Source organism: Ipomoea triloba, chromosome 2 (assembly GCF_003576645.1).
Source record: "Ipomoea triloba cultivar NCNSP0323 chromosome 2, ASM357664v1".
Classification (NCBI taxonomy): Eukaryota; Viridiplantae; Streptophyta; class Magnoliopsida; order Solanales; family Convolvulaceae; genus Ipomoea; species Ipomoea triloba.
The window spans coordinates 12,758,466-12,784,732 of record NC_044917.1 but is presented as its reverse complement, the minus strand read 5'-3'; the positions used below and the strand labels follow the sequence as shown (position 1 = coordinate 12,784,732).

The 26,267-nt window shown below is 31.8% G+C and overlaps 1 protein-coding gene and 1 pseudogene across 1 annotated transcript; one reads left to right on the top strand and one right to left on the bottom strand.

Moving 5' to 3' along the window:
• Positions 1-358: 358 nt before the first annotated feature.
• On the bottom strand, positions 359-1,393 carry LOC116010772 (COP1-interactive protein 1-like). The gene has a single exon (XM_031250282.1). It carries the CDS (start codon positions 1,391-1,393, stop codon positions 359-361), a length of 1,035 nt encoding a protein of 344 aa, XP_031106142.1.
• A 4,808-nt stretch (positions 1,394-6,201) lies between these two features.
• Positions 6,202-10,209, top strand: LOC116011326 (annotated as a pseudogene).
• The last annotated feature ends 16,058 nt before the right edge of the window (positions 10,210-26,267 follow it).

Sequence of the window (26,267 nt, the reverse complement as noted above, 5' to 3'; positions counted from 1 at the left end):
CCCTTAGAATAAAGAACTTGCTTTGGAGGGCCGCAAGAGGGATCTTGCCAACTAGAGTCCAGAGCGTGTAAATTATTTAAATTTTTTTAAGTTTTTCTTACAGATAAATAACTATTAATAAATATAGATGAACTAAAATTTTCTTACACGATAAATTCACACAAATGTTAAAACTTCTAGCACATGATAATAAAAACAGTAACAACAATGACAATGAGGTGAGGGACGACCTAGCACCACGTAGTATAACATTTAAAAAAAACATGAATATTTATTTTCTCCCTTTATTTTCCCTTGCAAACACTTGGTATACCTTATTAATAGGAGTAAATTAAGATTGCATGGGAGTTTTGAGTATCTATAATGGGATTTCAAGAACATTACTCAGGGTTTGAATAGCTGGAGTGTTCGCTGCAATATCTGGAGTTGCTGCTGCTTCTCTGGAGGAATTGATTTGGTCCCGCAAATTTTTAAAGAATTCCTTTTTCTCTTTCTCCTTTTCCTTTCTTCGCTTTATCTTAACCTCAAGCTCTGCTTTAGCTTTCTCCGCCGCTTCAGCCCTGCTTATAGCTTGCTCCGCTCTTGTTCTCATCTCCCTGATTTTATGCGTAGCTGTCATCAATTCTCTCTCCAATTTCCCTAATTTCTCCTCCATCATCGTGACTTGTTCATCTGCCTTGTTCGATAACGCCTCGTATTCCTTTCTGGAAACCGTGACGTTGTTCATGCTGCTGCTCGCTTGCTGTGACGCGGCGGCGGTTAGCTGAAGTGCGCGATTGAGGGCGAAGATCTCGCGCTTGCATCGTTCTTCTGCGGCTTCTGCTGCCGCGGCTTTTGATCGCCATTTGTGGAGCTCCACTTTCAGCAACGCGTTCTCGACCTCGGATTCCAGGATCCTGTCGGCCTGGCTTCTCATTTCGTCTAGTTCTGCTTTCATCTTCCCCGTTTTGCGGTTCAGATCCGCGATGGTTTCGCTCGCGATTTTCTCGGAGGAGAGGTTGAGCTCCTTTGTCTGTCCGAGTTCCAGCTTTAGTCTCTCCACCAGTGCGTCCTTCTCCGCCAGTTCTTTCTCCAGATTCTGCATCTCCGCCTCCCTGTTCGCGGCCGCCTCTATAGCGGCCGCTCTCAACTGTTGATTAGTTTCCTTCAGCTCAGCCACTATCCTTTCCAGCTCTTCAGATTTCAGCTTCTCTTCGGTCAGAGCGGTTTTAACCGCTTCTGCCCCGGCCAGCTGTGCTTCCAGGCCGAGGATTTCCCCTTGGGCGGCCATCATCTCGTTCACCATGCGCGACAGCCGGTCTCCTATTCTTGCGGATTCCGACCTATGGCCGCCCGCATCCTTAATCTGCATCCTGAGGTTTTCCACACTGCCATTCTCAAGCTCGGAACTCATTATTACTGTCAAAATTAAACAAAATAAACACAGAAGCAGCAGTTGAAGTCAGGCCGGTTTTTTTATTTGCGGGACCTTGTGCTAATAATTAAGTGAGGCACTATCAAAATATAAATAAACTGCGAATGAAAGAAAATTTGAAAAGAGAAAAATGCAAAAATCTAATTTTGAGAAAAATATAATCACAAATACATATAGACCAGGGCTCGACTAAAGGCCCTCAAAATTTTGGAGCCCTGTGTTGTTGCACATCTTGCACGCCTTAAAATCTGGCCCGAGTGGAAGTGATGGGATCAAAGCAAAATAAAAGTGTCTAATTATGAATCTAAGCTCCAACTTACGAAAATAATTCTTGTTCCTCTAGCTTTTCTGCCACAAGAAAATGTGCAGGCTTGGTTCTAAGAACCTCAAGGCTCCAAGAATCCAAGTTTTTTTTTCTTCGTGGATTAACAGTGGAAAACTTGAGAAATTTAACACAGAAAGTGGAGACCCAAGTCTGAATTGAAGGTGTTTCATGGTATATAGAGTAAAATGAGATTTTTATGGATGTTTCGTGGGTGGAAATTTCAAGTGGGGAAACTTTGTGCCAATCGTCGCCCAACTTTGTTTTTGTGTTTTCTCAAATTATACGCAGTTACAGTTGGCTAAAACCTTAACTTCTTGTCGTGAACCCATTACGGAGTATAATTTATTCCGTCCTTTTCTTACAACTCCAAAAAAGATAAAAGAGTTGTACGAGGTAATGATCCAATTCAACGAGGAATGCGATGTCAAATCTAGAATCAACAACTCGTCAAGCTAGTGTTTTTGGTTCAATTCAATGTTGGATGGGATGTTGGATATTTATATAATGGAGATTAATGTTTCAGATGGACTACCATGAAAGCTTAAATAATATTTGGAGTTGTGAAGTTATAAATATTATTTTAGTTTGGTAGGAAATAAATTGAAAAATATGAATTTGTGACAGCCCGTTTGGTTCGCTGGAAAATATTTGAAGGAAATGGAATTCAAATTCCGTGGAAAACAAATTACCAGGAAAATAGATTCCACTGTTTGGTTGGTGGAAAAGAAATTACAGAGAATATGAATTCCGTTTGGTTGAATTTGGAATGGTAAGGAATTATAAATCTAAAGATCAATATGCCCTTAATAATTAATAGTTTGGCTATATATACATGTGTAATTAGTCAATTTTGATGAGGGTAAAATAGTCCAAGGACATATACTTTCTTCCCAATCTCTTTGGAAAACAAAATACCTATCTCAACCAAAGAATTTGTTTTCCTTTATTTTTGGGAAGTCAAATTCCATGGAAAACATTTTTCATCCAACCAAACAACATAATTACTCATTTTCCTCAACTTTTTGAAAAATCTTTTCCATGGAATTGATTTTCCATCCAACCAAACATGCCATGAAAGGTTGGAACCAAAAGGCACTCATTTCAGAGATCAAGAAAATGACTTGTGAGAGATTAATTTCGAACCTTGTGAAGGTTCATGGCCGAGTACATAGAAATGATAGTTTGAAGTCATTTTGGCCGAAGTGTTAAAGATTCATAATTCGGCTTCATGCCTCATAATTCGGCTTCATTATTCATTAATTCATGATTCGTGTTTTACCATTCGGTGGTGGCAACTTCAATTTGATGAATTTGCCAAATTCATGAATTCACAAATTTGGCTACAGTGTTGCATGCGTGTCACTATAAATATATTATAATATATTATTTTATAATATATTCGCATGCAGTTTATGGACCTACGAAGGGACATAACTTATGAAATATGTATATGTTATACATGGTTCATGTAGTTATATTTTCCATGATAGATATATTATTTAAAATATATCTTGTGGAAGTTGGAGTTTTAAACTGCCGGTAACTTCCATGTAACTTCTCCTAACAGTCAAGATATTTTCTATAAATATTTTGGAGACATCTGAAAGATGGAGAACATTTTTTGCAAGACAAGCAATCAACTTGCAGTACACCAAGATATTTCACAGTCTTATAGTTCTACAAAAAATTCTTAATCAAAACAACTTAAAAATTTCAGTCATCTTCTTGTATCCTATAAGATTAAATTTGGAATCTTGTTGCTTTTTCTGAGGGAGATTTAAAGCTTATAGGAAAGTGATTACACGCCTGAAGATAGCAAATGATCTGGTTTTGTTCCCTTGTTCTTCTGTATTTTTGTTCTATCTCAAATGTATTACAGAATAGCAGCATTTTTTCTAACATGGGATAAATTATCCTGATCTTCAGAAGCTCAGAAGCCGATCGAGTGGTCAATTAGCTCAGACATAAAATGAATAACATATTTTGGGCAAAGAAGGAAAACCAATTGATGCAGAAGCTTGAGCAGACTTGCTCATAACCTCAAAGTCAAAATAACTTCACAAATAATTATGACAGGTCGATTTCTTTTTGATACAATATCAAGACATGTCACGGGATCATGGGAGATGTATCGTATTATATGTAACCAAAGTTTACAATAAGTACAATTGTAAACCTGAAGCCATTTCTGATGATGATGATGATAAAAAAAAAAAAAAAAAAAAAGAGAGAGATGGGGAAAAGTGTTGGAATGAAAAATAAATGGAGAGGTTGAGTTTCCTAAGAAACCTAACACGGGATGCATGATAGTCACGGGCCACAATTTACACGCAGAAGGTGGTGGACATTTGTCCCAGTCGTTATACTGTGGACCATCATGGGTCATGGTTAATACTGCAGTTGTGTTGAAAGGATACTGCAGTTGTGTTGAAGGGGAACTGCAATTACGCGAAATAGAGGCCGTGTCATCCATCTGGAACTGCAGTTGTGTTGAACAGATGAATGGCCTCTGTTCCGTGTAACTGCAGTTTCCTTTCAACACAGCTGCAGTATCTTTTCAACACAACTGCAGTATCAGCTATGATCATGGTCCACAATGCATTGTGGATCATGGTCCACAATATAATTTGCGCATTTGTCCCCCCACCCTATGTTTTTTTGTTTTATGTTATTTTATTGGTTGTTGTTTGTTTGATCTCAACGGTAAAATGATGGTTGAGGTCAATTTTTTAAATTATATTTTTAGTTTTATTTTAAAATTATGATTTTAAGTTATTTTTAAAACTTGTAATTGTATTAATTTTTGTTATATTTAGTATTTAAAATTTTATATTTTACAAATTGTTAATTTATTCTATAGATGATTTTGAATGCAAATTTTAATTTATGAAATTATATTTTGATTAGTTAAAGAAATTATATTTTATAATTAAAAATTATTTTATTTCGTTGTTTAAATTTAATTTTATTTAAAATCAAAATTATAATTATAAAGTTAAAATTATTAAAAATAGAAAGTGAATAAAATAATATATAATGTCTAGGGGTGTGAAGGAGTATGACTCACAAAAAGAAAAGGGAAAGAAAGTTAAGAAACACGGAAGAAAAAGTAGGGGATGAGATTATATGACGAGGTGGAAGAGTTGGGCCCACAAAATGAGATAAATGGAGAAGGGTTGTGGATACCTTGAGGAAGGGAGAGAATAATTCAAATTCTATATCATTATATTCTTAACATTACGAGTCCCAAGCTAATCAGATCAAAGCATCTTTATATATTTCACCATTTTATTGCTTTTAGATTCAAAAGCTTTATATTATTTGATCTACAACTACATGTTGGGAGTATAGTAGTTATATTAGCACCAGCGATTGGTGTCACATACAGGCCCGGGCCCTTGCCCAGGGCCCATGCGTGGAGGGGGCCCATCATAGCCTCAATATATATATATATATATATATATATATATATATATATATATATATATATATAAGTATTAGTAAATAATATGTGTATTTTTTAACAAATTGTTAAAGAGGTTGGTTGGTAATATATTTATATTTCAACTCTCTAAATTACTAAAGGGGAAGGGGTTAAACCCCTGCCTTTATAGTTGGAATACCTAAACACTTATTTCCTAATGTATTTTTAAAAAAAAAAATTACTGAAATTCTTCAACTTTTACTTTTTTTGTTTATTTTCTAGAAGATGTGTAATTTATAATATGCTTTCTATTCGAATTATTTTATCTAAGTAATTATATTTCATATTTTTGTACTCAAAAAAAAAATTCATATTTTTATGTATATTTTTATCACGTTTTGAAATATTTTAATTTATTATTTATACTTGATAACTGGTTTTTTGAAATTCTTACTGGAGCTTTATGATTTATGGTTTGCAAATTGGAGGGCCTTTCGTAGCTTTATGATTTATGATTTATGGTTTGCAATTTGTGGGAATTTATCGGTATTTCCAAAGTTGCTTTCTTTCTATCATCGCTACTGTTAGTCCATATCTTACGCTGATTGATAAGCATGAAGAATTGCACATTGATTCCACTGGATATTGCTAATATTCATAGGATCACAGGATCACGGCTAAGGAATTGATCTTAATCAATGGGGCCATAAACATCCTCTTATTCAATAAGGCCAATGCTTCTTGTTTTATTTCTTGAATTGTTATTGTAACAATGTACATGTTTTGGACATACTATCTATGCTCGGTGAGATACGGCTTGAAGGTAGAGAAGGGTGCAAGACTGCTGTTACTTGTCTTGTATTTGCAACTCCTACTGTCTGCTAGGAGAAAAGAAAATCTTAAACATTTTTTTAGGTTTGTGTATGATAATCCTTGTGCATTTATGTTTGGTTAATACTGGAGTGCTTGGGGATGGCTCTGAAGTGCTTTTCTTTTACATATGATACTATTTCCATGGATATGTCTTTCAACTGTGATGGCTATAGAATGTAGACTTTAAAGAGGCATCTTCCCTTCTCTGGACCAGAAGGGCTTCATGAGCTTAGGAAAATTGCAGTAAGGTTTGAGGAAAAAATTTATGCTGTTGCTGTAAGTCAGGTGTGTATGTTATGTGTGATTACCAATATCTCTCCCTTGTTTTAAGTATGCTAATTATTGAATTGGTTTACTCTTTTATTTTTAGTATCAGAATATTCTGTGTGCAATCTATATATATATATATATATATATACTTAAGGCCTTAGTGACACCTTTTCCTTCCCTGTCTAATTTTATTGCAGTCAGATTATCTGAGGAAGATATCTTTAAAGATGTTGGCTATGGAGACAAAATCACCAAATCCCATGGCCAATTCTCTGCAGTCTAACAATACAACTAGTGCTCAGAACCCCCAACTTCCAGGTGAAATAACAGGATCCTCATCTATTTGTGCACTTTTGTTCTGCTTTAATTAATATGTAAAAGTCCCAACTTGGTTGAAGAGGACATTTGACTATATATTCAATCTAATTACTCTATTCTCCAAGTTAGAACTTAGAAGATTCTTTTTCATGTAGGTCTTTGTTTAGTACAGAAATTCTTTGGTAGATGATTTTCCTTTGCTATGCTTTATTACCATTTCTGAATATCATTTTTCTTTTTTATTTGTATTAATTAATTTTGGCATATAATATTTAATTTTGGAATATGGTTCATATTTTTACTGTATTTTAAAATTTAAAATGATTTGCTCTCCATTTTTATTGGTGTGCTTTGTTTGTTGTTTCGCATTAGTATGATTTTGACACATTTCTTGGCATTCAATAATCAGTACATTCTGTTGTTTCTAAAGGGACACACAATGTAATGCAAAACCAGGTTAACAGCCAAGGACATCCACTCTCTATTCCTATGGTGACCAATCAAGCTCAAACACGACAGCAAATGGTGTCTCAGAACATTCAGAATAATATAACATCAACTGGACTGCAAAGTTCTGCAAATATGGTGCCTGCACTCCCTACTGGCAGCAATTTGGCTATACCTAGCGTGGCAAATGTTGTCAACCAAAGTTCTGGTTTGCAGAATATTCAAGGTATTCCCAATGTTTCTCAAAACTCAGTGGCAAACACCATGGGCCAAGGGATGGGTTCCAATTTAAGTTTTTCACCATTAAAAGCTACGTAACTCTATTCTACATTTGTAATTGTGGTATAGCATCTCTGGATTCAACAGCTCAGACGGGAAATGCAAATGGAGCTGATTGGCAGGAAGAGGCTTACCAAAAGGTACATCCTCTTTTTCTTTTATTTTTTATTTTTTTTATTTTTATTTTTTAACTGTAACTTTATGAAAGGTAGTAGATTCACAGAAGATTACTTAAAAGGATTCTGTCTGGATGCAGAAATGGAGTAGACTTGTTAAATTTGACTGTCATTAAAACATATCAATAAGAACTAGCTGGAAATGGGAATATATCATTGACCATGGACACAAAAACCACTGGGGATTAAAAAACATTCTGACATTTCATTTTTTGTTTAGTGTTTACACATTTGGGTTATTTGAAACACCATTCTAGTGTTTTTCTATACGATTCAACTTGGGATAATCATCTAAATATTTCTAGAATGCGAAGATTGTTATGCTAGAAAGTGAGATGAAAAACTTGGTGAGGGTTATGAGCTCAGATTTAAACTCAGAGAGATTTGCATGCAATGACTGTAAGAAACTAAACAGTACTGACATATAAATCATATGGTGTGTGTATGCCATCTGTGATTGCCATAGGATGATGTGTGTATACTATGAACTATCTGTGATTGCTGTGGCCAAGAATAGAGGAGAAGACAATTATATCTTCTTCATTGTTTAATGAGTTAATAATCTGGACTCTGGGACAAGATAATCTCATCTTCTTCAATAAAATTATGTTTCCTATGAGGACAATGTCTTTCTATTCTAATTTTCTTTGACTTAGTTGATGATGTTAGACACAAGCTGAAGTTGTGTGAATTCCGTGTTTTCCCTGTTAAACTGAAATGCATACAAGTGAGTTGCAGAATTGTTTGTGAGTTTCTCTATTTTTCAGCACCTACAAAGTTTTAACATTTGCATTCTGTGACCATGATATTTTTAATTCTTGTTCTTAGTGATATTGCTTCAATTCTTCCATTTTCTTTTTGGGCCCATTTGGTGGTCTGGTTGCCACGTGAAAGTATTATGATAGGGATATTCTATGATGTCTGGAAGGATTTTTAACCCTGCAACTGAATCTGTGAAACTTTTATACAGATCAAGTCCATGAAAGATATGCATTTTATGGATCTTACTGACTTGCATGTGAAGATTTCTACCAAATTGGCTCAGGTGAGATGAATGCATTTTACTTATTATATTGCATCAGACCCTCTGAACATGTTAAGTTGTATAATAAGAGGAAGAGGCATGAATCTTTGATGGCTACTATATTCCTGACTTCCGTGTTAGATTCTATCCTAACACAATTTGTTTGTTCTTTGCAGTGTGAGTCTCTTCTTCAGCAACCCCCAACCGATCAAATTAACAAGCTCAGGAACTTTAAAATGTATGGTGGAACGTTTTCTACATGTCTTGCAGCTTAACAAGAGTGAAGTTCAGCTGCAACACAAGGAGAGAATGGTTTCCATTGAGAAACAAATACTTTATTTTCTTAATTCCAACAGGCCCCGAAAACCTGTGCAGCAAGGGCAACCTCAGCACACACAAACTCATGACAATCAAATTAATCCTCGAATGCAATCTGTAAATCTACAGGGCTCCATGGCAACAATGCAGCAGAATAGTTTGACCACGATGCAGCACAGTTCATTATCATCTGTATCTGCTGTTTCAGGCTCTCAGCAGAACATGATAAACACACTTCAACATGGTACTGGTGTGGATTTGGGGCAAGGATCTTTACAGCAGAATCCTGTCAGTGGTCCTCAACAGATAAACATGAGCTCACTATCATCACAAAGGGGTGCAAATACACTGAGTACCCTACAGCGCAGTTCTAATATACTTCAACATGAACAGCAGATGCTGCATAACCAGCAAATGAGACATCAAATGCAACAGCAGCAGCAAATAAAGCAATCACAGACTCCATTGACAGCAGCACATCAGATGCAACAGCTTCACCAGATTTCTGATTCTAATGATTTGAAGATGAGGCAACAGATTGCTATCAAATCAGGTGTGCTTCCACAGCAGCATCAGTCCATAGGCCAGCGTGTGGCCTCATCACCTCAACTTCAACTTCAACAGGCCTTATCTCCCCAGCTATCCCAGCATTCATCTCCACAAATTGACCAGCAAAATATTTTGGCTTCTCTGATTAAAGCTGGAACACCTCTCCAATCTGCAAGCTCACCTTTTGTTGTCCCTTCTCCTTCAACTCCCTTGGCTCCATCTCCCATGCCTGGGGAGTCTGGCATTCAGTCACTCCCTAATGCTGGAAGCATAGGGCATCAACAAGCTACTAGTGCATCTGCACCAGGTCAATCTCTTGCAATTGGTACTCTAGGGATATCAGCATCTCCTTTGCTTGCTGAATTTTCCAGTCTAGACCGAGCACATGCAAATGTATCAACCGTTCCTGGAAAGTCGAGTGTAGAACAACCCCTGGAACGCTTGATTAAAGTGGTAAGAATAAGTTTTCTTGCTTATTTTGCAATGTACTATTCTTCTTCAAATCCATGTCTAATTTATATTTTTTTACGTAATGGTTTTATTCAGGCAAGTAGGATGTCTCCTGAGGCATTCAGTTCATCAGTTAGTGACATCAGCTCCGTTGTCATCATGATTGACAGAATAGCTGGATCTGCACCAGGAAATGGATCAAGGGCAGCTGTTTGTCACATTTATTGAGTTATTATTTATGGTAATAATTATTATATTTTGTATAGTAATAGCTTGGGAGGTAGTTTGGCAGTAAGTTGCAAAAGTAGGATTTCGTTTTTATTAGTAGTATAGATATAGATAAGGATGCATGATTCACGTATAATTGTATTAAGGTTAAAAAAGTATTTATATTGAAATTTTAATCAATATTATCATTTGGAGATTCTGTAAAATAATAAATAGAATTTATCACGGATAGGAAAATATATGTACTGCAATTTCAATATTATTATTTGCATAAATAAGGATGCATGTTTCATGTACAATTGTATTAAGGTTAGGAAAATATTTATAGTGTAATTTTAATCAATATTATTATTTGGAGATTCTGTAAAATAATAAGTAGAATTGTATTACGGATAGAAAACTTGTTCAATATTATTATTTGCAAAAATAAGGATGCATGTTTCATGTACAATTGTATTAAGGAAAATAGTATTACAAATAGGAAAGTATATGTACTGTAATTTTAAAACTGAAAACTGGAAAATAGTATTACAAATAGGAAAGTATATGTACTGTAATTTTAAAACTGAAAACTGAAGGGTTTGTTAGTTTGCTTATATTTATATATTAGTTTATTTATATTAAATATTTAATTTCATGTATGAAGATGAAGTTTTCACATCTATATTGTTTTAATAGACATGTAGTGTAATGTTTTTCTGGCTTGCCAACAATATTGTCACTTAACTTGCAGATTTAAACACAGAAATAGGAGCATAACAGAACAAACCATTTGTTAATCATAGGGGTGAGCAAACGGTCGGTCGGTTACATAACCGACCGAATAATCGAATAACCGACCTTGATTTTTTTTTTTTACCTTCATAACCGATCGAAATCGACCAGAGGTGGTTCTATGATCGACCGAAAACCGACTGTCGATTTTCGGTCGGTTACCAAAAAATCGACCATAAGTCAAAATAGAAAATTACATATTATGGTAATTAAACTTAATATAGGTTGTTCGATTTATTTTTATATTAATTACAATTAAATTATTTCTGTTTTCCCATATTTATTTGAGTTATAATATAATTACATTAATCATATTATATATATATATATATATATATATATATATATATATATAAAGATAATTACAGATAAATGAGTCATATATTATTCAATTACATATCTATTTTTACACTAATCTTATAATCAAATAATTGTACATTTTCAAATATTAGAATTGTTTATAATTCCATCTTTAATTTTTTTTTATATAAATATATAATAAAAAATTTTATTCATGCATCAATTGCATTATATAATATTCGTTGTTATATTTTATATAACTGTATATCGATTCAAATATTCTTAAAATATTATAACAAATACATTCTGTATAACGCACATGTGAAAAATACTAGTGGAATAAAGTAAGGTTTGTCTTTATTTTGTTTTAATTAAATATCCATGATCATGAATATTCATTAGTTGATTGATTTGACTTACATGCGATCAAATGTTGACTGTGCTTTGCATTCAAGTTATAGCGCATAAAGGTTTTGATTACCAATGCATGTGTAGAAGTAGCAGGTAGCTATAATTAAGCTAGGGATCAAAAAGTGTCAACATTTGAGTTGGTTGCCCAGCAAACATCAGAGATTGAAGACAGGCAAGATAGCACATTATATTGTAGGATAATGTATATAGGGAAGAAGCCAAGTTTGTAGGAAATTCAATTTCCAACTGGACCACTTGCCCATTTGTTTTGTAGGCATAGTATGGTACCATCTAATGAAACAAATAGCCAAGGAAGTATATGGTAAAGTGGTTTTTGGAATGGACTGCATGGCTCCCACCAATGTGATCATATTGGAGAAGGGTCCCAATGTGTACAGATTGTAAAATCACTATCTATGCTACTTCTGGATCTATTACATATTAGCAATTATATATGTAATGTTGTTATGTGTTTGGACCAATTATCCATTCTAGCTACAAGTGACACCCACTCAAATTATTTGAAGTTCCACTGTTTTTTTTTTTCCTTCCTCTAACAAGAATACCAAATCAGAACATGTGAATGAAGTAATATTCTCTAAAAGTAACATTTTCCAAGCTGGTCATTTGAAGTAATTGGACAACTTCAAAATGATATAACCAATGTTTTTTTTAAAAAATACTCATACTTTTTACTAGGTAGTATCTATTCTATACTTTCTCGACCATTTTCATTTCAAAGAATCTAAACCTCCACCACCGGAATTCAAACCTACGACTGTTGTTCTATACATAACCATTTTCAACACAAAGAATCTAAACCCCCACCATCGGAATTTGAACCTATGACCGCCCATTTAAAATAGTAACCGAGATGTTAGATGTCATCACACTACATAGTAGTTGGCATGACATAACCACTCTAATATTATTGAATATGAATCAAACACGTGACTTAGCTTTTAAATAATAAGAGTATCATGCTCCACCTATTTATTAGTCACTATTTTTTAAATTATTTTATTTTATTTAACTAGTATTTTCACATGTGCGCTGCAATATAGTAATAGCTTGGGATTAGTTTGGGCGGAAAGTTGTAAAAGTAGGATTTTGTTTTTATTAATAACTAGTATTTTCGCTGTGCGTTGCACGAAATGGATTTGTTATAATATTTTAAGAATATTTGGATCGAAATACAATTATATAAATTATAACATCGAATATTATATAGCGCAATTGATGATATTGATTATTCAATTATGTTTTTTGATGTTTTCCTTTCTTGAATTAGAGCAAATATATTATTGTCCAATTACCCGTGTGATGCACAGATAAATTTTTATTATATATTTAGATAATAAAAATAAAGATGAAATTATAAAAAATTATAATATTGAACGTGTACATTTATTTGATTATAAGATTAGTGTAAAAGTATTACTCAATTAATTCAATAATATATGACTTGTTTGTCTACAATTATCTTGAAAAGATCAATATGTAATATTCTCAGAATTTGGTAAATAAAATTTTGTTACCAATTAAAATTTATTAATTCTTTTACCAATTAATTAATAATATTAGATTGTGTGTGAAAGTTGAAGGGGATGATTTTTCTTTTATTAATAGTATTGATATTGATACGTGAATAAAGAAACAATATTACCAATTAACAGATATTAGTTAATTTTCATTTTACATTTTCTTACCAAATAAGCTTTATTAATTATTTGACCAATAAGATATTTAATTGATTGACTCATGGTTGAAAAAATCGCTAAGCGCCTAGCGCCTAGGACGCCTAGCCGGGGATTAATCGGCGCCTAGGCGCCCGTGTATTTTTTTATTTTATTTTTTATTTTTTAAAAATTTGTTTAAATATTTTTAATTTTTTAAAGACTAATAATTATAAATTATATAATACTTTAATAGTTATAAAGACTAATAATTATAAATTATATAATACTTTAATAGTTAATACTAAAATATTAAATATTATATATAATACTTTAATAGTTAATACTAAAATATTAAATATTAACTATAATACTTTAATAGTTAATACTAAAATATTAAATATTAACATAAAAAATATCTAAAGTTTGTACAATTTAAGATTTTTTTCGCTCAAAACGATGTTGTTTTGAGTGAAATAACCCATTAAAAAAAAGAACAATATTTAATCGACCGACTAGAAGGCCTAGTCGGTGCCTAGTCGGTCTACTCGACGCCTAGGCGGTCAGCGCCTAAGCGGACTAGGCGGTGCTTTGGCGGCCTAGGCGGAGCTTAGGCGGCCTAGGCGGTCGCCTAGCCGGCCAGCCAACTAGACCACCATTTAATGTAATACGCTAGGCGGTCGACCAGCGCCTAACGCCTAGGCGGGATTTTTGCAACACTGGAACTGCAAAAGTTAGGGCCGGAAAAAGAAATAGGAGAATTTTACTTTTATATATAGTATAGATACTATAGATTAGGATCTTTTTATATTTTCAATCAATTATTATAATAATTTTTTCTTTTCCATTTTATCTTTAATATTGTTTGGGCGGGAATTTTTTTAAAAAAAAAAGATGATTTAATTTTTATTAATAGTAGTATAGATATAGAAGTATAGATAAGTATTCGAATTATTATTATTGGTGTAAATAATAATTAATAATTTTTTTCTTATAAAATTAAGCAAATTTTTTTTATATTATTCTCACAATTATGATGGTTTAATTATTCTCAGAATTTGGTAAATAAAATTTTGTTACCAATTAAACTTTATTAATTTTTTTACCAATTAATTAATAATATTAGATTGTGTGGGAAAGTTGAAGGGGAGAATTTTTCTTTTATTAATAGTATTGATGCGTGAATATAGAAACAATATTACCAATTAATAGATATTAGTTAATTTTTATTTTACACTTTCTTACCAAATAAGCTTTATTAATTATTTGATCAACTAATAAAATATTTAATTAATTGACTTTAAAAGTTTGAGCGGGAAAATAAAATAGGAGAATTTTATTTTTATATATAGTATAGATTAATAATATAGATATAGATTTGTCATGTATAGGCCGGATTTTAAGTCAAAGGCTAGGCAATCAGTAATGAGACAAGAGGAAGAGTTCCAACAGTGTATAAACAATATTCTAATAAGTAAGGTGGTTTGTGTTATAAAGTGGTCATAAAGTGGTATGTGCGTGTTAGCCCGTTTAGCTCTTAATCGGTGTAGTCCAGGAATAATCAAAATCTTTCATTTTAACTTTTCGTCCAAAACACTCCTATACTACTAAAGTTTACGTAATATTGTAAAATATGTTGTTACAATTCTTATTCGTACTACAATTGTAAATTAAAATGTTGTAATTATAGAATTCCTAATAAAATATATATTCTTTTTTAATTTTTTTTTATTCGTAATACAATTCTAGATGAAAATTACTAATTATAATAATACAATACATGTAATTCCCTGCAACGCAATCTATATCATTAATAAAAACAAAATCCTCCATTTTAACTTCTCGTCCAAAACACTCTATACTTCTATGGTTTACATAATATTGTAGAATATGTTAATACAATTCTTATTCGTACTACAATTGTAAATTAAAATGTTGTAATAGAATTCCTAATAAAATATATATTCTTTTTAAATTTCTTATTCATAATACAATTCTAGATTAAAATTACTAATCGTAATAATACAGTACATGTAATTTCCTACAACGCAATCTATACCATTAATAAAAATAAAATCATCCATTTTAACTTCACGCCCAAAACACTCCTATATTATTAAGGTTTACGTAATATTGTAAAATATGGTAATACAATTATTATTTGTACTACTATTGTAAATTAAAATGTGGTAATAAAATTACTAATAAAATATATATTAGTTTTTAAAGTACGAATCATTCTATGAGAATCGTCTAAATACTTATCCTTTTATGTTTTTTAAAGAAAATGAGTCGGTATTGCAAAGAACTGTTGGTTCTTCAACATTTAATCCAGTTCATTTGAAATTTAATGGTGAGCAAATTTATTTTTCTAATAGCCTAGCTATACGCGCCTATTTTCTTTTTGTATAAAAGGCAGTCACAAATTTTTCTTCCTTCTTCAATGTTGTTATAACAAATCCATTATGTGCATCGCACGGGTGAAAATACTAGTACAATATAATGAGTATAAAGTAAAGCAATGAAAAGTATAGACAAGATATAGGAACACTCAAGAACATCAACAATCTTATTATGGAGAATCATATGTCTATATATATATATATATATATATATATATATATATATATAATAACATAAGTGCCTGGAAATCTTTTCCCGCCCAAACTCAGGGACACTTTTGTAATCTTACATTTTGACAAAAATGATAATTTTGTAAGTATTATTCCAAAATTCTTATCTCAAAATTTATTCTCCTCCAATCAAATTTATTGCCTCAAATTTCACCTACTCTTCCCTTAATTAATTTGGCTAATTAGGTGCAGATTGCATAGTGCCAAAATAGCCTCCCTAATCCATGCATGTTTGTTTTCTTCTTCCATCCACAACTCTTGCCTCTCTCTCTCTTTATGACTATAAATACAAGAAGAAACCCAATCAACCACCATCACCAATATTCATCTTTCTTAGTTATGCTATTTTTTGTTTATGAAATCCATTGTTTCACTGTGTTTCGATATATATTATGCTTTTATAACATTATTCTATTGATTTAGTTTCGGATCCATTGGGTAGAGGCAGATGAACATATTTTATCAAAGTAATTATGTTTCATATAGTTTCGGATCCATTCTATATATATATTAATATATATATATATATATATATATATATATATATATATATATATATATATATATATATATATATATATATATATATATATATATGTTCATAAACATAAACCTTAATGTATATAAACACTAAACTAAATGTACATCATATGTATTTCCATTCTCTTTATAGTAGATTAATAATGTTTTATCTATATATATGTTCATAAAACTAAAGCTTAATATACATAAATATTACACTACAAACACGTCATATATTTAATAACATTCATCATGTACTATGTTCATAATACTTATTCTATATATGATTATAAATCTATACCTTAACGTACTTAAACACTAAATTATTGGTACAACACATCTATATTCACTCTATAGTAGTATGTTCATAATATTATTTTTTTTTTTTTAAAGATAAATTGCATTAAACATTAAGAACGATTACAACAAGGTTCGAAGGAATGAAAAACCATTCCATACAATCTGACATAGAATTAAATTTTCTAGCTAAGCTAATAAAATTTGAGTTCGCAGACTGTTTTACATAAAACAAGTTTTGATTCTTGAAGGTCTTGTATACCACCTGAGTCTTTATCTTCACTGAAGTCCATTGACACTTTGTCATCTTCTATGCCCAAGATGAGTTTCACATAAGCGAAGACCACATATAAAATATTGCACTCCAGAAGCACGAACCTCGTCACAAGAACGAGAGGGAGAAACTCGTATAGAAACGAGAGGGAAATCACAATAAACTACAAAATAAATGCAGAAGGAGACAAAATACAACAAATAGGGAAATTTAATGTGCATAAAATTGCATTACATGCAAATGTGTATCATGTGCAATAACATTCATCCTATAATATGTTCATACAATTTGTTCTATATGATTATAAACTTGAACATGAGGCAACCCCAACTAAGTTGGTCAAGTTGTTGGTTTAGTAACCATGAGGTCCCAAGTTTGACTTTTCATAGGAGTGACTTATTGATCTTTTGATTGAGCACACAATAGTAATTACTTCAGGTTCCTACAACTTTATTAGTTAAAAGATCTCAAATAAAATTTTTTAATGATATAATTCTTATAGAACAAATTTTATGAACACAAATAATTTAGTTCACACTACATGCACCCTTGTCCACACTACATGCACCCTTGTCCACACTATAGCTATAGACTAATAATGCAATGGGTTAATAATTAAGTGCAATGAGTTAATAATTTAGTTCTTTGACAGCATAATTGAATATAATTCTTAACACAAATACTAGACATTTACTTACTGCGCACAAGGAGTCCGCTTCATCACTTTGAGGGATTTTCTTTGATGTATGTATCATTAGATGATGAGAAATCCTTAAGTTTATGGTTTAAATTTATTTAATTTTATCAAATTATATGATGTGCTACATTTACTACTATTTTAACATTTAGTATTGTTATGATCAATATTTATGGAACTTTTTATAATATATATTTAATACTTAATTGTTTTAAGGAAGAAAAAGTAATAGCAATCACTTTATGGGGGGAGTAAAAAGGAGAGGGAAAGCCCACTAACTTTTCTAAAAACAAGATGGGAAGGATTCCAGATTCTACTAGTAATATTTCCTGAATTAATTATGCCATCCATTTGATCTCATTTTGGTGCAACACATTTGTAAGAGGTTTGCTTTTTCTTAAATAATTTCATTTTCTATAAATAAAATATTATAAGAAGTTGGGAATGTAAATATTATTAGAAGTTGGGATAGTACAATACATTTTTTTCATTGAGATTATAAATAATTTAATGCCTACAAAACATTTTTTTTTTAAAAATAATTATAAATGACTTGTAATTTAATAGAATCTCTGTAACTCTTTTAAAGGGAGGTCACAGATTCGTACCCAATGAAGTCATATTGTCTACAATATAATAATAATAATAATAATAATAATAATAATTAAAAAAAAGAGTAGTTTAAAAAGTGGAATATTGTGGCATAATTGCTCTTGAGAACACACATGATGACCACCAAACATCAAGTACAGTGATGTCCCCAGGCTGAGATAACAACGTTGCCTTTCTTAGTTGCAACTAACAATTAAGATAACACAACACCAATATTACTATAATTAATCATCACGCTTGCCCTAAAAAGATGAATCTCCAATTTCAATGACCCCTTGCCCCGAAAGGTTAAATCTCAAATTTCAAGAACCCCTCACATCCTGGCTCAACAGAACATTTGAAAAAATGTAAATCAGAATAACTCAGTGACTTAGTAGATAGAGTTAAATGTCGGTGTTCACAAGTAATCTGTCCATTTTGAGCATATTCTCTACATTGTCATTATTGAGTTTCAAACATTTATTGATTTCTCTTTTATCTCAAATATTACTTACTGAACTAATGAGATAATTACATGCAAACAATGCACTCATCACACTGTCCAAATCGGATCAATGATGCTTGTGGTTGTAAATCAGATCATGCATTGCATGTATGACAACGCAAGTGGTGGACCCCTTGGTTTGTAGACTTCTGGGTTAGCGCTGCTAATTTCATTGACTTAAGTGGCAAATAGGAAATCTAAAAAGGGCGTGTTTTTATGAACCATTATGAAATTTGTTTCGGTCTAATTATTGTTGTACCATTTATGTTATCATTGTTCTTAGCATGGACATACACTAACAAAAACCATATACTTACTTTTATTAGTAATACATTCTTTCTCTCCTTATATTGTTAGAAATATTACCAATTATCATTCTTATCATGATTATAAGACTCTTTGTATCCTTATAAATACATCTCTTTATCATTTACTTTAGATCATCATGAATTGATCAATAATAAGATTATTCCTAAAACTATTGTTCTCATATGGTATCAGAGACCAAACGATCCATGGCTACAAACCCTACCAAAAAAAAACAAAAAATCGTCGCCGCCACTAACCCCCCACCATGGCTGGTGACACCACTTCCTTTTCTCGCATCATCTTTGATATTGTCTATCCAACCACAACCCGGATAAATACCATACAGACAACCCATCTTATATGGAAGACTCAACTTGTTCTCTTTCTCTGTGGTCAAAATCTCTATGTCCGGCTTTATTTATTAAGGCTCCAAATGTGTGCGGATGAATGTTCCGTTGCCGTTGTAGTTGTGCTCTAGATGAGTGCTCTTCACTAAGACACTAACCACAACAATCTTTCTCAACCTATTGAAGTACAAAGAGTCAATGCCCTCACTAAGATTCGAACCTGTGACCTCCCATTTGGGGGAGTCACAATTATGCCCTTCACCATAAAGTCTTTGGCAAGACTCTATATTATTCATCATCAATTGATAAATAATAAGATTATTTCCAGAACTATTGGTCTCATAACTCTCATTAAAATTCTTGCTTTATGCGATGTATCATGTATGTATTATTAGACAATTAATCAATTAAAATATAATATGATATTTTTACTATAAAGTGTTAAGTATACGGTCAAAGACCAATTATTTGGGTCTAACATCTTTGTACGGAAATTTTTCATAGAATTTAAAAAATAAATAATTTCTCAAAAAAATTATTTTTAGTCCCAATATAAACAAAAAACCAAGATGTGTGATATTTATATTTTCTTTTAAATCAATTTGTTCCTCCGGAAGATGCTAGGAACATTGAAGTGTCGATTTCTCAAAATACAATGAATTACAACAATATATTCAAGCACTCAAATGTATTACATTCAATGAACTTTAAAAAAAAAAAAAAACTTCATAAAATTAATATCGAAAGTGTTGTAAAAATGGCAATAAAAAATGAGAGTTTTTTAGATAGAAAAAAGTAATACGGGTATTTTTTTTTTTAATGTCAAAAACACCTTACATATTGTATCAAATATTCTTCCAAACACAAGATATTTATAGAAGAAATGGAGTTCATTAACATGCATAGTATTCAAAATTAAATTTAGAATTCAATTGTGTAACTCCCACAATAGGCAATATAAGCATATTAAATACGATGTTACAAAGCTAATTATCAATATTATGAAATTATTTATAATTAATTCTGTAACTTATTATAAGTGCAAATGAATTCTATCATACATCATTTATCTTTGTTTACCAAAATTTAGTTTGTGCTTCCTTTAAAAAACGAAAATGATGAAAGCATTTAGATCATATCAACTTGAATACTGGATTAAGAATACAAGGATCATATGATATTTAAACAATTTGACACAATAGACATGCACGTTTAGGATCTGTTTGAAAAATTAAAAAAATGACTTCCAAAAATTATTTTTCACGTATTTCAATGTTTGGCTATCAATAAAAATTGAGGTCAATGGAAAATGTTCATTATAGTCCGAGAAAAACTGATTCATTTTTACCTAAAATGTTTTCTTATGTTTTCAATTATATCTATTTGAATTTGTGATGAATCACAACATTATTACTTTAACGGGGTGTTTGGTTCACGGAAAGGCAGGGAAAGACATAGCATTCCCAGTAATAACCTATTCCGTTGTTTGGTTCGCCTTTGTATTCCCAGGAACAATGTTCATGGGAATGAGCTATTACCCTTGCAAGGGTAATAGCTATTACCAGGGCCCCCCTGGTATTAGTCTATTCCTGGCCTCTCAGGAATAGCTATTTTAATATATTTTCTTTTTTATCCTTTTTAAACCTAAATTTGTTTAGGCTCGTTTTTCTAAAATTCATCGACTCGCATCACCTTCCTCTCTCAGTCATCGCACACATCTCACCTCTGCCATTGCAAATTGGACTTCTTCTTCAAGGTATTTTTCTAATCTTCTCTTCTTTTTTCTTTTTTTTTTTACAGATTATTATTGATATAATTTTTAGAATTGTCTAGGCACTTTAGATGGAACATTCATTACAATAAAAGTGCCATCAGAAGATAAACTTAGATATCGATCTCGAAAGGGCGAAATTGCAACAAATGTACTAGGTGTATGTACACCTAATATGCAATTTGTCTATGTCCTTCCGGGATGGGAAGGATATGTAGCAGACAGTAGAGTTCTTCGGGGTGCATTATCTAGAAGACATCCACTTAAGGTACCTAATGGTAAGTATTATAATATTCAATTTCAAATATGATGTAATATAATATGCATTCTCATTATACTATAAAATTATGTTTATAGATTGTTACTATTTAGTTGACGGAGGATATACTAATAGTGAGGGGTTTTTGGCACCATTTAGAGGTCAAAGGTGTCACTTAAATTAATGGCGTCAAGGTCATCAACCGACAACTCCTCAAGAGTTTTTTAATATGAAATATGCAGCTGCTCGCAATGTCATAGAACGGACTTTTGGTTTATTAAAAATGAGATTTTGGCTATACTTAGAAGCCCATCATTTTATCCTGTTAGAATACATAACAGAATTATACTTGCATGTTGTTTGTTGCATAACTTTATTAGAAATGAGATGAATGTTTAATCCTATGGAAGATGAACATTGCTACTATGATTGAATTGTTTTGAGTATTTTGTTTTTAAAAACTTATGTTATTCTTCTTCTGAATATTAATAAATGTTCTTATTATATATTGATTACGAATTTACTATGAAATGATGGTAAATTGAGCCTCCATTCTCAATATATATGACTTTGGTAGCTAGTCATTTCTACTGTGATCGATCATATTTACAATTTCTAGTTAGTGGTGCATAACAGATTCACCGGTGTTACATGACATACATATGGTGTGTCCAATAATGGTAAGGACATAAGTTTGCCATAATAATAATAATAATAATAATAATAATAATAATAATAATTTTGTACAAGGGCATTTATGTCTTTTAAATATATATTCCATTTTTATTCCTTTAACCAACCAAACGTGGTAATACAATTCCCAAGTCTATTCCTTCCGCGAACCAAACGCTAGAATACAATTTCTATTCTATTCCTTATGTAATAGTATTTCTATCCCCTTAAAATTCATTCCGTGAACCAAACGTGCTATAATATATATAAGTCCATATCACAACATGAATTAAGATGCATGATATAATTTGACATGTTAGGTGTAGTCTCTCTCTACAACATATATATATATATATATATATATATATATATATATATATATATATATATATATATATATATATATATATATATATATATATATATATATATATATATATATATATATATATATATATATATATATATATATATATATATATATATATATATATATATATATATATATATATATATATATATCCACATTGTTTCTTCAATTGCAAATTAGTGACTTTGCAATCAATTATTAACAATGGATTAAACAACCATTAACCTGATAATTATGTAATTAAAACGCCTTGAGCATGTGTAAGGTGAACCACGATACATTTTTTAGGGCTTGATTTTTAGTACCATAAACAATATTATGTAAGTTTTAACATTTTAATATAGAGTTAATTTCAACAATGGTCCTCCAACTATTGTGATTTTCTAAATTTGGTCATCGTATTTTAATTTGGACAAATTAAATTCTTGACTATCAAAAACGTTTCACCATTAGTCCTTCCGTGAATCTAGCATTAGTTTGATGTTTAGATCAGGAGTAAAAGAATCCTTTCATATGCTTAGTGTCTTATTCTTCATCTTGGACGAGTATATATGTTTGATAACACGTAGTCTTCAACCTAAAACTCTATAGTTTCTCTTCTCACTTAGGTTTCTTTCTCTTCTCTCTTAGCTTTAATTCTATTAGCAAAAATATAAGATGGTTCCTCCATTATTGAAATGTCTACAAGATATAGTAGTGAAAGTTCTTCATCTTCAAGGTAGCAAGAATACATCTATGGTGAGTTGGTTACCTTTCCAAACTATCAATGTCACCAACGATTGAAGCTACAAACATCTTGGACGAATGATAATCCAAGTTGAAGGTATTGGGAGTGTGGAAAAAATGTGAGTCTTAATTTTTTGTTAAGTTTTTTTTTTTCTCCATCTTGGACAAAAAAAATTTTTTTTTAAATTAATTCAATTGTGTGATTTTTGTGTAGGGAGGGCAAATGTATGGTTTTGTTAGATGGTATAATCCTCCTATGTGTGCAAGGTTAAAGACGAATTATTCCTAGGCTATTGAGAAGGATTAATTGAAATGAAGAAGAAATAGCAAGGCTGAAAATGAGGTTACATGCGAGCTTGTGCTAAGGTTGATGGGCAACGAGGCAATGGTAGACAATGGAATGGTACTAGGATAGTGACTAGAATTATTGCAGTATGCATTTTGTTATCTGTAGTTATAACACTTACTGTACTTAGAAAAACAACGTTCCTATGTTGGCTAATTAATAGTAGTGGTTACATGTCCAAATATAACATCTGTTTTAAAAATTTTTTTCCCTAACACTCTTGATTTTGATTGTAGACTTCGCATTTTTCTTTTGAGAATGTAACTTGAAGATCATCATCGTTATGCTGATGAGGTTGGCTTTGAGTACTAACATTAAGAGGACTTTGGTTAGTTTTGGTAGTCCTTGTACATCGAGGATTCATGTTGCAATGACTTGTCATGTTCTTTCATCTACAAAGGTGACATGTCCTCCATTGTTATAGTCAATATCTATTAGGTTGCTTGGATTCATTGTTGTAAAAATCGGTCTAGGCGCCACTAGACCGTGGCGATTTCCCTCCTAGGCGCCCGCCTAACGCATAATTCGGCCGACTCGGCCGCCTAGCGCCTAACTTGGTTGAGTTAACTCGCCCATTTCGATCGAGTTAACCGAGATAATCCGGTCAGCTCGGTCTTGCTAATTTTTTTCATTATATATATATATATATATATATATATATATATATATATATATATATATATATATATATATATATATAACACCCACACACGTGCACTGTTTTTTTTAGTTAGCCTCTTAGGTGCCCGGCTAGGTGCTAAACGCTCATCTACCGTCCGAGTAGCGCCTAGCGCTTACTGTAACCATGTTTAGATTCTCTGCCCTATGCCGCAAAAACCCACTGTCAAAGTACTATATGTCTGTGTTCTTTTCTATTTTTTATGTGTATACAAGTTTTTGTGTTTGATCCTTTTTAACCCATGTCTTTTTTTTTTTGTTTTTGTATGTCTCTTTCGAAGATCATTTAGTTTTTGATAGCACTATGCTTTAATGTGTCCCAATTTGTGGCAGATGTAGCATTTGATCATTTGTCGACTGTAGTGTTGGAAGTTGTGTTGTGACATCATTCTATACTCCAGCCCAGTTTTGTTACTGTCTTCTTCTTCTTCTTTTTAGGGTCAAAATTTTATCAGAAGCTTCTATTTCTAGGTTTATCATTCATATTCTTTTTCTTCAGTTGTTCTATTTCTTTTGTTAATTCTGCTAAATTTTCTTGGGTTTTTTTTTTAAAAAAAAAATTCTTTTGTTTCTTTGTGTAGATGTTTTTCTCTTTTTTTTGTTTTTTTTTAATTTCTAGGACACTATTTTTCTGCATGAGGTTGTTGTTAACTCGAATGAATTCTTCCCATTTTGATTGTGGTTGTGAGTATGCATCTAGAAGGTCTTTCGTGTCATTTTCTGTTTCACTATCTTCTTCATGATTGATAGGGAAGGCTACAAAGTTTGAATTGTCTTCCTCGCATTCAGATTTATCACTGTAGGTTTTGTTCGTCCTTCTTAGATACGTTGGACATTCGAATTGAATGTGTCCATGTCCCTTGCATTCGTAACATTGCATCCCCTCTAGATTGATGGTATATTTTTGTCTATTCGTGTTGTTATATTTGTTGTTTGAAGATTATCCTTTTTTGTTCTTGAGCTTGTTGAATTTTTCAACAATTCTATTGAAGTTTTTTGTCAATTGGACTATTGATTCTTCTATATCTTTGATCTTTTTATCTGAATTTGGGTCTTGTTTTATTTTGAAAGTTATTCCTTTGGTACTAGGCTCTCTGTGTTGAAGCAACTCCATTTCATATGTTTGGAGATGTCCCATTAGATCACTCAGTTTGTATGTGTTCAGATCTGTACTAACTTGGATGGTTGTGACTTTCATCATGAATCTTTCGGGTAAGGTCAGAGTACCTTTTTTTTTTTACTAGTTTAGCCTCAAGAATAGGTTCTCCTAGGTTATACGCAGCTCCAGAGATGTCTAGAATTCTTGCATTAAATTGAGTGATGGTTTCTTCTTCTCCATCATAAGATTTTCAAATTGTGTCTAGATCATTTGTAATTTTGAATGTTTAACTATGGAATTTCCATCATGATGGTTGCATAAGATCTCCCATGTTGTTTTGGCTATATTTGTTGTACAAATAAGTTTGAAAATTCCATCATTCATTACTCCAAAAATGGCATTCATGGCTTTGGAGTTGTACATAGCTTGCTTTGATTTATTCATCTTTCTAGTGTTTTTTGTCTTTCACGTTTCCCATTTCATATGTTGGATCTCCATCATTTTTCTACGGTTCGTCAAACTCTATCCCTTTGGAATTGTATGCGTATTCTCATTCTTGCTTTCCAGTGGGAATAATTTTCACTATACAAGGCATGGGGTCTACTGTTTGATAATCTTTCTCTAAGAAAATCAATCACATTTTCTACTAGAGCCTTGCTCTGATACTAATTGAAAATGTGTGGGGATCGCATGATGATTTAGAACAGTAATTGTGACACAAAAGCTTTTAAAGTTGTTCGAAAAATTCCTAATCTGCAAGGCAGTTCTCATATTAGGAGAAAAACCTAAATCCACTATGAGCACAATTTAATTAAAGTACAGATATGGGAAATACTTTTACACAATATACTTGATCTCTCTTATCTCTCTATTGTAACCTAACTCTTGTACTACTCTTAATTAAGTGAATTTCTT

Bases quoted from the DNA above. Each gene is read 5' to 3' on its own strand.
- LOC116010772 (XM_031250282.1), bottom strand. From the start codon at position 1,393: ATGAGTTCCGAGCTTGAGAATGGCAGTGTGGAAAACCTCAGGATGCAG.